This window comes from Quercus robur, chromosome 8 (genome assembly GCF_932294415.1).
Source record: "Quercus robur chromosome 8, dhQueRobu3.1, whole genome shotgun sequence".
Taxonomy (NCBI): domain Eukaryota; kingdom Viridiplantae; phylum Streptophyta; class Magnoliopsida; order Fagales; family Fagaceae; genus Quercus; species Quercus robur.
In genome coordinates, this window is record NC_065541.1 from 49,140,307 (window position 1) to 49,152,695 (window position 12,389).

Below are 12,389 nucleotides of genomic sequence, written 5' to 3' on the forward strand. Positions count from 1 at the left end.
AGCTCAAGTCCATTTCCCCAACTCGGAAGACGTGATCGAAGTGTTCGTCAATGGGTACTCCATGAAAGTCCCAAAGGGCATGACAGTCCTTCAAGCCTGGGAAATCGAAGGCATTGATATCCCTCGATTCTGCTACCACAATCGCCTCTCCATCGCCGAAAACTGCTGCATATGCCTCGTCAAGGTCGAGAAAACACCCAAACCCATCGCCTTTTGTGCCATGCCCGCTCTCCTAGTTTGTTTTCTCTCTCTCTTTCTTCTTGTCGCTGTCGACCCAGACAAACTCTCCCTTCTTCCCCCAAAATTCGTAGTTTAGGGCTATGGTCAGTACAACCTAGATTGTGAAGGAGATGATCATGGGATTTTGGGTATGAAGTCTAGGTTTGAGATTATGGGGGAGAGGGTGTGAGATTATTTTCTTTGCTTTTAGATTTTGGTGGAGAGGGGGTATGAGACTTTAGATTTTAGATTTTGGTGGAGTGAGTGACAAAGAGAGAGAGATGGAGAGGTGGAGGCGACGGTGGCAAAGAGGTTGTGGGTGGAGGCCAGCGGCAACGGTGAAGCCTTGCACCACGGCACTATGAGAGAGAGAGAGAGAGATAGAGAATGAGAAAGTGAGAGAGAGTCCGACGAGAGAGAAAATGAGAAAAAAATGAATGTTTTTTTTTTTAATAATAGTTTTCTTAATTTTTTTTAATTACAAAAAAAAAAAAAAGAAAAAAAAGAGCTAAAATGACATCATTTTGGCTCACTTAATAGTAGTAGGTAACTAGGGTCAAACGAAGTACCGAATTGACAATAATTGAAAGTTAGAGGACTGAAATGGCAAAACTAAAAGTTAGAGGAATGAAATGAAAAAGGCTGAAAGTTAGAGGGTCAGTTTTGGATTTTGGCCTTTAATTAATTAATTAAATAAAATGGGAAAAATTGAGGCTCTCTCTCTCTCTCTCTCTCTCTCTCTCTCTCTCTCTCTCTCTCTCTCTCTCTCTCTCTCTCTCTCTCTCTCTCTCTCTCTCTCTTTTTAGGCTTGAAAACATAAGGTACTTTACTTATAACTTTTGACCGATCATATTGTATTTAGTGTATAATAAAAGTGATAGTACTAAACAAAAGTGATGTTATTCTAATTAATCTCAATAAATCATATATAACAATAGTAAAAAGCAGTCGTATCATTAACATTATTTAAAAACAATTGATTTAAGTTTTATCTAAAAGAGAGAGAGAGAGAGAGAGAGAGAGAGTGTGTGTGACACAAAGAGAGAGTGATAAATAAAGTAAGTTTATTCAACAGTATACATCAACAATGTTAACAATGAGTGAAAGAGATGAAAACAAACAAACAAAAAACCTTGTATTAATTTCACCAATATTTACAGACAAGTAATGAAATATAAAATATAGAGAGAAATAGACCGACCAAGTCCATCCTTTTGATTATCATAAAGTTGATGAGAAAGGATTAGGATTTTTAAACCCTAAGCACAAACTGTTCTTTTTTTCTTTTTTAAATTTTATTTTACCCTTCCCTCATATTTTTATCACGTATTTATAAAAACAACTTAAACAATTTTACAGTATTTTTTTTTTTTTTTTTATAACTTTTGCAGAGATAATAGGTTTTCACTTTTTCACCTACGCCTTGGGCGCACTTTAACGGTCAGAGGATTGGCCATCTCACAAGAGAGCTTTAGAACCTCAGATAGGTCAATGGTATTCTGATCAGACGATAGGAATTCATACTCGTGTAAAAGTGAGGCAACCCAAAAGCTGACCGTGGTTAAACCCAGAGTCTTACCAGGGCAAGTCCTCCTGCCCGACCCAAATGGAGCAAGTCTAAGATCCGACCCGAGTACAGAAAACTCCACCTCACCCTCCTCCTTGGTGACAAACCTTTGAGGCATAAATTCTAGTGGGTCCGACCACACATGTGGGTCCCTAGCTATGGCCCACATGTTCACCATTGCAGTGGTACCCCGAGGCACGTGGTACCCATCAATGGTTGTGTCATTGATAGCCAGTCGGGCCCACGAAAGAAGTGGGCCAGGTGGGTGTAACCTTAGCACCTCTTTCACCACAGCCGCCAGATACACCAGCGATGCCACGTCAGCCTCAGCAACGCCACGTGATTTGCCAACAACCTCATCAAGCTCATTGTGGACCTTTGATTGTTCATCAGGATGAAGCACCATCCTAGCGAGTATCCACTCAATCAAAACAGCCACTGTATCAGTCCCTCGAAAAATCATTTCCTACCCACACACAAAAAAAAAAAAAAAGAAGTAAACCATCTGAAAAGGACGTTAATAAATCGTATAGTGGTATAAATATTTATAATAATTTATCTGTGTCCCTCAAACATTAAAAAAAAAAGAGTAAACTAATTAATTAAAGCAAATGATGATATTTAATTAATGTGCACATCAATTAACGAAACAGCTTTTGTTGGTAGCGAGAGAGGACTTTCTCACTTCTCTTCTGTTCTAGTTCAGGACTGAACTTTAACTTTGAGAGTTTTTATGTTGTCACGTCGGGGCCCGGGGGTCTATCAAAGTATTCAAGACGCGTTGTATTTTTTATTTTTGACTTAAAATAAATTAAAAATAAACAAGTCAATGCATGACCAAATGATTGCATATTTTAAGGGATGTATGTTATTGTTAGTCTTTGTTCATCATATCCACTTATTACGGCTAATTTAGAGATGTTATCCATTCCTTTCTATAAAAAGAATTATTCAAATACCACCCACTACTACTATTTATGGTATGAAAAAAAAAAAAAAAAGTACTGTAACATTTGTTGATTTTAGAGGAAATTATATTAACCTCTCACTTGAGATTAGGAGAAATATCAAAAACCCAATCTCTTTTCTTAATTCCTGAAAGTTATTATTATTATTATTATTTTTATCTAATCTTCTTATCATTTGAGCAATCTAGTTAATAAACATTCATTTGAGTTTATTTTGAATGCTAATTTAATTATATATATATATATATATATGTATATGTATATTAACCCAATTTATAAGAGCAGTCATATCATATGGGTTATTTTTATTACATAAATAAAAACTTCAATAAAGAGGATATCATTTATAAGAACATGAGCGGATTTATTATATTTTCCCAAAACTCGATACAGGTTATTATAATTTATCCTTAATTTTAAATTAAAAATTATGATTGGAAGAATAGTTATGTATAAAAATATAAGTGAAAATAACAGAATAATTAAATTAAAAAAAAAAAAAAAAAAAAAAAGTTACCCAGAGAACGGCGATCATATCGGACTCAGATAACTTTTCAGGGCCTTGAAGAGAGAGCAAAACATCAACAAAATCCCGGGTTTTTTCACTGGTTTGAGCTCGGTGTTGGGCTATGATTCGGCTAACAAAGCGGTTCACTTTTGGGACGAGTTTGGAGCATCTGGACCGGATTTTTTGAGCATCAAACTCAGCTAGCCAAGGCAGGTGGTCTGACCAATTCAACAAACCCAATAACTCGTACCCTTCAGCCACCAGTCTCTCTAGCTCTTCCACTTCCTCGTTCGATGAATCCAGACTATATTTGCATCCAAAAACCGAGCACATCATGTTGTTTAAGGAAGCACGTTTTAGTAGTTGACGCACACTCACACTTTGTCCTTGGTCTCCCAACATTATTGCCACCATTTGGGAAGCAATTTCTGACCTTTGGGACTCGGAAGCTTTGATTTGCTTTGGGCAGAACAGGTGCGTGGCTGCGATTCTCCTCAGGGTTCGCCAGTAAACACCATAAGGAGCGAACCCAATTGCCCTGTTGAACATCAAGCTATAGGCTGACTCCTTTATTGGACGATCAGCAAACACAGAGCTATTCAGGATTTCTTTGGCCACGGCTGGGTTACATGTGACAATAACACGAGTGTCACCAAGGCTAAAGGCCATAAGCCTCTTAGCTTGACATGCTTCTGCTGCGGCAGCAATTTTGTGGTGAGCGAGTGAGACCATTAGGTTCATGCTTCCAATTAGTGGAAACCCTCTTGGTCCTGGTATAATTGGCTTATTGGCCAGGGTGATAGAACTGGAAGAAGAAGGAGAAGATGATGATGATGATTTTTTGTTTCTGATATAACTGTGCCTACCCCAAGCTGGGCCACCAGGGTGAGCCCAGTAAATAAGGGTCATGCCTAGCCATGCCAGACACATGACTAAAATTAGCCATGCAATGTTTGATTGTGTAAAAGCTTGGCATTTAGAGGCCAAGACAAATACCCAGAGGCTATCTATGTCTGTTCTCATGGTGTGGGAGTTTCAAGAGTGATGAAAGGAAAGTAGAAAGGAGAGTGGCTTTTGCTTTTGTGTCAAAAACAACTTAGATTGCTGCTATATATATAGGGGGAAGCTTAGAACTGGGCTTCAAATAATACTCCACATATATGAATTTAGTGGGACCTTGCGTATACTTCATACATGTGTTTAGTAGAGTAAAACTTTTTTTTAAGCAGCGCCGCCATGGCCAAATGTGAAAAAGTTAACATTCGACATTGAAAAGTGTTAGTGGCACGCCCTCTAGTCACCTGGGATCATATTCATTTTTTAGTTGGTTTTTTTTTTTTTTTTTTTGAAGACATATTTCAGCTGGGTTTGAAATTGCGTACATGATGACGTTAAAAAAAAAAAAAAAAAAAAATCTATAAAACTAACGGTTAAAGTCTGAATGAGTTTTGCATTAAACAGTATAATAAAGAAGAATGGATTATCATTTTTTTTTTTTTTTTTTTTTTTGATGAACAAATGGATTATCTTTTATACAAGCAAACAATGTATGTTATTAGTAGTACAATAATAAATGAGCTTGAGCCGATTGGGCTTATATTCTAATAACCTCCCTCAAATTCATGTTGGATATAGTGATATTAATTAAGTTTAGAAGTTATTACAAAAAAACCATGTAGCAAATGGTGACGAATGAAGTGACACTTATGTGGCGTTGGATACGAGGTAATATTTTAGGATTCTTAGGAATGCTTAAAGATTCCCATATTTGGTTGAAAATCACGCTAGAGAATCAGTGATATTAATTAAGTTTAGAAGTTATTACAAAAAAACCATGTAGCAAATGGTGACGAATGAAGTGACACTTATGTGGCGTTAGATACGAGGTAATATTTTAGGATTCTTAGGAATGTTTAAAGATTCCCATATTTGGTTGAAAATCACGCCAGAGAATTAGATGCCAGGGGAATTTAGATTCTCCCTTTAAACCCCTCTTAGTAGGAATGTAGATTCCCTTTAAAATAGGTGAGTATCTAGATTCCCAAACTTAAAACAAATTATATTTTTTATAAATTGACAATTTTAACCATTTTTTCTTATCATTTAAGCAATTAAGATAAAATATAAAATAAATCATCAATATCTTTTCCCTTGTCTTTATCTTTCCTCGCTAAAACGACATAAACAGGATAGACAACTTTGTTGATATATTCTTAAACAAAGTTCTATTTATGTTTCATGTGTGGAAAAAAAAAAAAAAAGTTTGAAAGGGACCCTCCATTATTGCCAGGTATTCACTTTTGCTGTTGTGTATGTGTTGCTCAACAAATTATTAATAGTTTATATTTTGTTTTTCATTATTTATTTAGATGGAGATTTTTTTTAAAGGACTTGGTAGTTCACATTCAAATCTAAGGATAAAATGGGAAAAATAATTAATTTATTTAAGATTCTTGGGAATAAACCAAATATTATCATCTCATATTCCTAGAAATATTAAAAGATTCCCAATGAAACCAAACATAAGAATAGCTACAGTCCTAGACATCCAGATTATAAGGAATCACATTCTTAGGAATCTAGATACCGGGAGTAATGTGGATTCTCCCGTACCAAACGCCACGTAACAGTATGCGTTTGGGTTAAGATTAAAAATTAAAATTATTTCACTATTCAACTTAGTTTTGCTATTATTCATGGGCCCCACTGCACTTTTTGACACTATTTATAGACCCCATTGTACTATTTCATCTAACTTTTACCTTTATTTATAGTACTTTTAACAATAATTTTTTAGTTTTAGCAAAATAAGTGGTATCCAAACACACTCTTAATCTCAACATATTTTTGTAAGTTCGTGGAAGATGTCATTGTAGGTAATTTGAAAGAAATTTCAATTGTCACAATGGATCGAGGTTGCAGTAAAGACAATCAACTCCAAGATACTATAGTAGCCAACGTAAGCACAAAAGCTTGAATATGGTGTGTGAGAGTGCCTTTTTTTGCAACACTCAGGCCCAAGAATCCCGGGCCTAATAAGTGGTTTGGTGAACTGAGCCTTGACTCACCGCAGCTAACAGGCTGTTTAAGAGTTAAGTAATGTACAGGGGATGCTTCCTACAATACAAGTAAAATGACAAGTAAGGATATTCGTATTGAAAGACATGCCAAAACAACGAGGTAAATTCAAAAAGAAAGGATCAACAAAAAGGCACAAAATAATGTTAAAAGGATCCTTAAATTACTGAGACGTATTTCATTAATATGTTCTCTGTTATGATTACAGAAGGCTTACTAGGACGTGATACAAGGTTCAATCAAGCTCAAAAATTACAGTATTGAATGGCTATTTTAGCTTTCAAAACTTGCAAAGTTTGATTCTCTTTGAATCCGAGTATGTACAATAGTGGCTTTTACAGGATACCAGGAAGCAATATTCATTTTTTTCCTTAGTGTTTTCTTTTTTTTCACCACAACTTTACTGATAGTTCTTTTCTCTAAAAATCTCTTTCTTTTCTCTGCCTTGTCTTCGTAACCTACCCCTTCCTTTTATAATGAAGTTCTGGCCTCCCAAGGGAACCATTGGTTCCCCTGTTTTGTCTTATGGTGAACAGAGCCTGTTCCGTGCCTATCACTCGGCAGGTTCTATTTCCCGTTTTTCTCATTCTTTCCTTCTTTTAGCTTTGATTCCTTTGAAAGTCCCTGGTTGGTTACCTTCTTCGGGATGTGCTGAGGTATGCCCTTCTCGGTCTCACCGTTTGGTAGTTCCACTTTTCCCCTTTTTTCCCATCTGGGCGGAATCCTATTCTGCCAACTTGAAAGTCGCCTATTGCCATTCTCTTTTTTGTATTTCTCTGTTCTGGTTCCCCGAGACGCTTTCTGCTTGTGCCATAAGAGGTTGCTGGGTCTTTTGGCGCTTATGTTTTTTGCTCTGTTTCTTATTTTCTTTTCCTGTCCTTTTCTTTCGAGCTGTCCTAATCTTCTTTTGACTGTGCGCCTGGAAGGATCCACGCCTCTCGATGGTTGTCGAGGATCCTGGCTACTTAACCTCTTGCCGTGGGTTTCTTTTTCTTCGATGTTTCTTCGTCTGGGCTTCAAGCCTCCTGGGCCTTTTTATTCTTTCGTGGTCCCCTTGCACCTGCTTCTTTGGACTTGGCTTGTTTTTCCTTTTGGGCCTCTCTCACTGTGATCCTTTTAGACCTCAACATTTAGCCCCCCAAGCTCGTGGGTTGCCTAAAGCCTACGCGTGAGTAATTCAGGTTTTCTAAGATTTTCGTAGGATCCCCTTTTTTTTTTAATTTCTCCTGGGTTCCCTTCTTTCTTACTTAGGATCCCGGCCTTTTCTGCTGCTTTTGGTCACCTTAGTCTTTTATTGTGTGTTGTGTTCCCTCATTTTGCAGTTTCCTCTTTGCACGGGACATGGCAGTTGAGTATTTGGGGTAAAATTCCTCTACCCACTTTTCTCGTTTTCCGTTACTTTCCATTAATAACCGCTGATTAATCACTTCTTCAAAATTAAATTTTTTGGCAATTGGTGCGTCTTTCCATACACTGTCTTCTCCAACTGCTCTTTGTGCCTTTATTGTGGCCGTTTCACCTTATCACTTTGCTTCTCTGAGTCTTTCATTCTTGGGTCTCTCTTTTTCCTTTTCTTCTCTGTTATTCCCGTCTTCCCCTTTTTCATTCTTCCAATTTCTTCTCTTCTCATTATTCGTGTTGTTCCAATGGCTTCTTCTTCTTCTCGAAAAAGGAGAGAGCGCACCCCCAGTCCTTCTGAGGGCGAAGGTTCTTCTGGTTCCGCTCCGAGTGATTCTCGCGAAGTTACTGAACGTCCGGCCTTCCCTTTACGGGATCCTTGGTATTCTCCCAGTCCGTTTTTTCCTCATGTATCTCATGGCGAGGCTCCTCCGTCTCCTCATGCCTGGATGTTTTCTGGCCAAGCAGGTTTTGCTGGTTCTGCCCAGGTTCTAGACCCTAGAGAGATTTTTGACCTTCGGATTAGACAAGGAATTCGAGAGGCGGTGCCTATCTTCTTTGATTTTGTCCCGGGAAAAATCCAAGGCTGGCCCATCTGGGTAGACAAGGAGCTGTCTGATGTGGAGTTTGTGGGTCGCCTAGAGCGCGCTGGTATCCAAAAGGCAGTGGCTATTTCCAGAAATCTTGAGGGTTTCAGAGACGCCAAGGGGCTGGTACGTTGTTGGTGCCCTTCCCTTCATACTTTTTTCTTTTCTGTTGGTGAATTGACGATTACCCTGGAGGATGTGGTTAATAACTTCCTCTTCCCGGTGTTTGGTGATGAGAGTCCCTTTGATATCAACCTTTCTAAAGAGGATCTTGTGGTGGAAGATAAACTGTTTGGCCATTTTGGTGGTCGTGCTGCCTCTCCCGGTGGTAAGCCAGCTAGAATGGGGAGATGGGTGATGACCCTTTCTCGTGAGAAGAATAAGGAAGTGAGGTGGACTGGTTTTCTGGCATTTTGGCTTAGCAAGTTCTTGTTCAGCGAGTTCCCTGGGTACGGGGTTAAGTCTTCCTTTTTTTTCCGTTAGCGATCAAGTTGGCTCGAGGTACCCAATATCCTTTAGCCCCTCTGTTTTTGGGTCATGTTTATTCTCAATTGGACTAGCTTCATGGAGATGAGACCGAGGGTGATTCTTGTTATGTGATTACCTCATCTCTTCATTGTGCTATCCTTCAGATTTTTATGTGGGACCGTTCTGCAGCTACTTTGGCCAAGTGCAGGAATTTGAAATTTGTGAAGGATAAATTCCAAGGATCCCCTGACATAGTGAAAGGTCTTTGTGGCAATTTGACTGATACTTTTCCCATTATTTTTCGTTGGATTAGCTTGAAAGGTGGTGGCCTCAATCTTGTGGAGTTATTTGATCAAGCAGGGAACTTACATTGGAGATCTCCTCGCGAGTTTGGCCCTGGCTTTGCGTGTGATTTTGTGTTGTCTTCTTTTTTATCTTCTACAGGTAATACTTTTGACTTGCGCCGTGGTGACGAGGGCAGTCTGGCTTATCTTGCTTGCATTAGCCCCTTGTTGAGGTCTAAAAAATCACAGCAAAAAATAAGCCCAAGAAAGAATAAGCTAAGCCCAAGAAAGAGTGAGTTAAGCCCAGAAGAAAAAAAGACCAAGTCCAAAGGTATTATGCAAAAGGCCCTGACGATCCCGAAGCCCAGAAAAGGAAAAGCAACCAAAAAAGAAAAAGAGAGAACATCACAGCAAAGTATAAGGCGCAAGGATCCTCGGGCACCATCAATGAGCGCGAAGAAAAAAAGAAGACCAGGACAGATCGATAGAAAGAAAAACGAGAAAAAAAACAAAAGGACGCAAGCGACCCTTCATGGCACAGACAGAAAAGGCGTCGGGGAACCAAAACAAGGAAGAAGAATGTTGACAAAACGATTTCAAAAGAGCAGAACAGGATTCCGCCCAAATAGGAAAGAAACGGAGAAGTAAAAGACACCAGAAGTGAGGATGCCGAGAAGGGCATACCTCAGCACACCCCAAAGAGGATGGTCAATCAGAAACTTTCGAAGGAATCAGAACCAAGAAAAGGAAAGAATGAGAGAAAACGGAAAAGGGGACTTACCGAGATGATGAGGACAGAACATACTCTGTTCACGAAAGACCAAAACAGGGGAACCAACGGTTCCCCAAGACGCCCAGAAAACTCCACTATAAAAGGAGAGGATGGGTTGTGAAGAAAAGCAGCGAGAAAAAAAGAAAGGAACAATAGAAAGAAGAGATTCACTAGAAAAATCATCAGAAAGTTTAGGCAGAAAGAAAATACTAAAGGGAAAGACAAATACTGCTTCCCGATATCCTGTAAAAGCAACTATGGCACATACTCGGATCCAACAAGAATCAAACTTCGCAAGTTTTGAAGGCTGAAATAGCCATTCAAGGCTGCAATTTTTGAGCTTGATTGGACCTTGTATCACGTCCTAGTAAGCTTGCTGTAATCAAACAGATAATGCTTTAATGAAATATTGTCCCCAGGATCCCCACAGTACTTTTTTTTATTGTCTTGCTAATCCTGCTTAATCTTTCTTTCTGAACTTACGTTGTTAATTTTGGCACTCCTCGATATCCTCGTTTATTGTCAGGAACATTTCTCTGCATTCGCTTGATTCTTAAACAGCCATTTAGCTGCGGTGAGTCAAGGCCCAGTCCACCAAATCCCCTTTTTCTTTTTCACTCAGGCTCGGGATCCTTGGGCCTGAGTATCCCGAAAAAGACACTCTCACACCCCTCTTTGCTTCTTGTGCCCTCTTTGAGTGGCCCAAAATATACCCATTATTCAGCACACCGGGTGCTCCGGCAGTTTGGTTTTGACCAAGACATTCCTCTAGTTTTTAAGGACGTAGTGCCGTCCCTTCCTTCTTTGGATCCTTTCTTGAGGCTGCAGGCCTTTTCTTATTGGTCACGGAGGAGCCCCCAATTTGCAGTACCTAACTCCCAGAGAGGAGTTTTTGCTTCTAGTGGCTATACTGGTTATTGGAGAAGAATACAGAAGTCTTTCATCGACTATGTTGGCTCTGGTTTAGTTCGGGAAACCCCAAATCTTGGTATTGCCTCTACTCCGACATTCAATAGGCGTTTATCCCTTCCTACCGCTGGGATTGTTTCTGTTGCCGTAAGCAGCAAGGCTGGGTTCGCAGAGTAGCATACCTCCAAGGGAGGTTGGGTGACTTATGCGCAAGATTTTCCTGAGACTTGGTTGGGTTGCAGTCTCATTATTGGCACTTCCTCTGGAGTACCTATTAAGAAAGGTGCAGTGGAGACAATAGCTGCTGCTACCGCTTCGGGTAAAGGCAAGGATGTCAAGCCGGGAAAAATGAAAACAGTTGATGTTGAGGAAAGTACAGAAGGTGTGAAGGTTGGTCTTAAGACGAAAAGAAGAAAAACTGGGAAATCTCAAACACATTTGGTATCCCAGGAAGGCAAGGATGTCGGGCAACCTTTGGTTTCAAGGACCCGGAAGAAGACTAAGGTCGAGTCTTCTTTTTCCCAGGTTCTTGTGACTGCTTCAGTCCATGGTTCTTTAGGATCCTCTGATTTTGTATCCCAGCCCCCTTTAGGACCCTCTGGGCATACTTGTAGTAAGCAAAAGACTTCCAGAGAATCTGTAGAGAGAGAGAGAAGGGCAAGACCTCTTTCCTTCTTCTCTCTTTTTCACTTGTTCATATTATTGCAGTTATTTCCTCTTTGCTGACGAGTGATGATTTCCTTTGCAGTCCAAAGGCAAGTCTGATTTCAAGAAGGGCAAAAGCCAATCTTCTGGTGATGACGTGGTATGTGTTTTCTTTGTTCATTTTTTCCCCCTTTTGCTCTGGTACTGTGTTGTTTGCATTACCCCGTTGTTTTCACTTAGCACTGCTTCCCCCTTTTTTTTTAGGTGGAGGTGTCTCCTCCTATGACCGGCAAAATTCTGGAAGAAGAAGCTGTTACAGCCCTTTCTGTTGCATTTCCTATTGTGGGGGAGGAGCCCCTTAGTGGTGGCCTGGCTGAGGAGACCGGGCAACCAGTGCAGGGTTCCCAGGGTTCTCAGGATCCCGAAGCCTTTGAGATCCCTGCATCTCAAAGTCCTCATCTTGAGCGCACTCCTAGTCCCATCAAAACTGTGTTTCCTCAAACATTGTCAGATAAAGGGACTTTGGGAGACACACCTTTATCCAAATAAACAGGTGAGCCATGTTTCCCTTAAAATAGCGTTTCATCTCTATTTTTCTTTTCCCTTTTTTTTTTTTTTGAGTTCTTTCTTTCCTTTCTCCTTTTAAGTCAAGCCAGTGTGAGGTCTGCTCCCAGTGTTGCCTCTTCCTTGGAATCAGAAAGCTTAGAAGGTGAGTGTGAGCTGTTTCCACTGTGTTTCCTTTTTCTTTCTTTCTTTCCCTACCCTCTTTTCTTTTCCTTCTTCCATGGCGAAGCCCTCTGCATCTCTTCCTTCCTTTAGCCATTTTGCCACTAGTTCTTCACCCTTTCTTCAACTTGCTTTATGTTCTTTCCTAGAATCTTCGGGGAAATTAGGGAATAAAGAGGAAGAGGCTCTGCCTCAAGAAGCTGGTACTGGTTCATTCTTCTTCTTTTTTTTCTTCTTCTATTTTTTTTTTAAAGACTAAA

The 12,389-nt window shown here is 39.7% G+C and overlaps 1 protein-coding gene across 1 annotated transcript; it reads right to left on the reverse strand.

Annotated features, from left to right (window-relative positions):
- Nucleotides 1-1,263: 1,263 nt before the first annotated feature.
- LOC126696814 (cytochrome P450 78A3-like) lies at nt 1,264-4,524 on the reverse strand. Its single transcript, XM_050393540.1, has 2 exons — nt 3,272-4,524; nt 1,264-2,252 (listed from the first exon to the last, which is right to left on the reverse strand). The coding sequence occupies exons 1-2, from the start codon at nt 4,283-4,285 to the stop codon at nt 1,632-1,634; spliced, it is 1,635 nt and encodes a 544-aa protein (XP_050249497.1). The 5' UTR covers nt 4,286-4,524; the 3' UTR covers nt 1,264-1,631.
- Between the last annotated feature and the right edge of the window lie 7,865 nt (nt 4,525-12,389).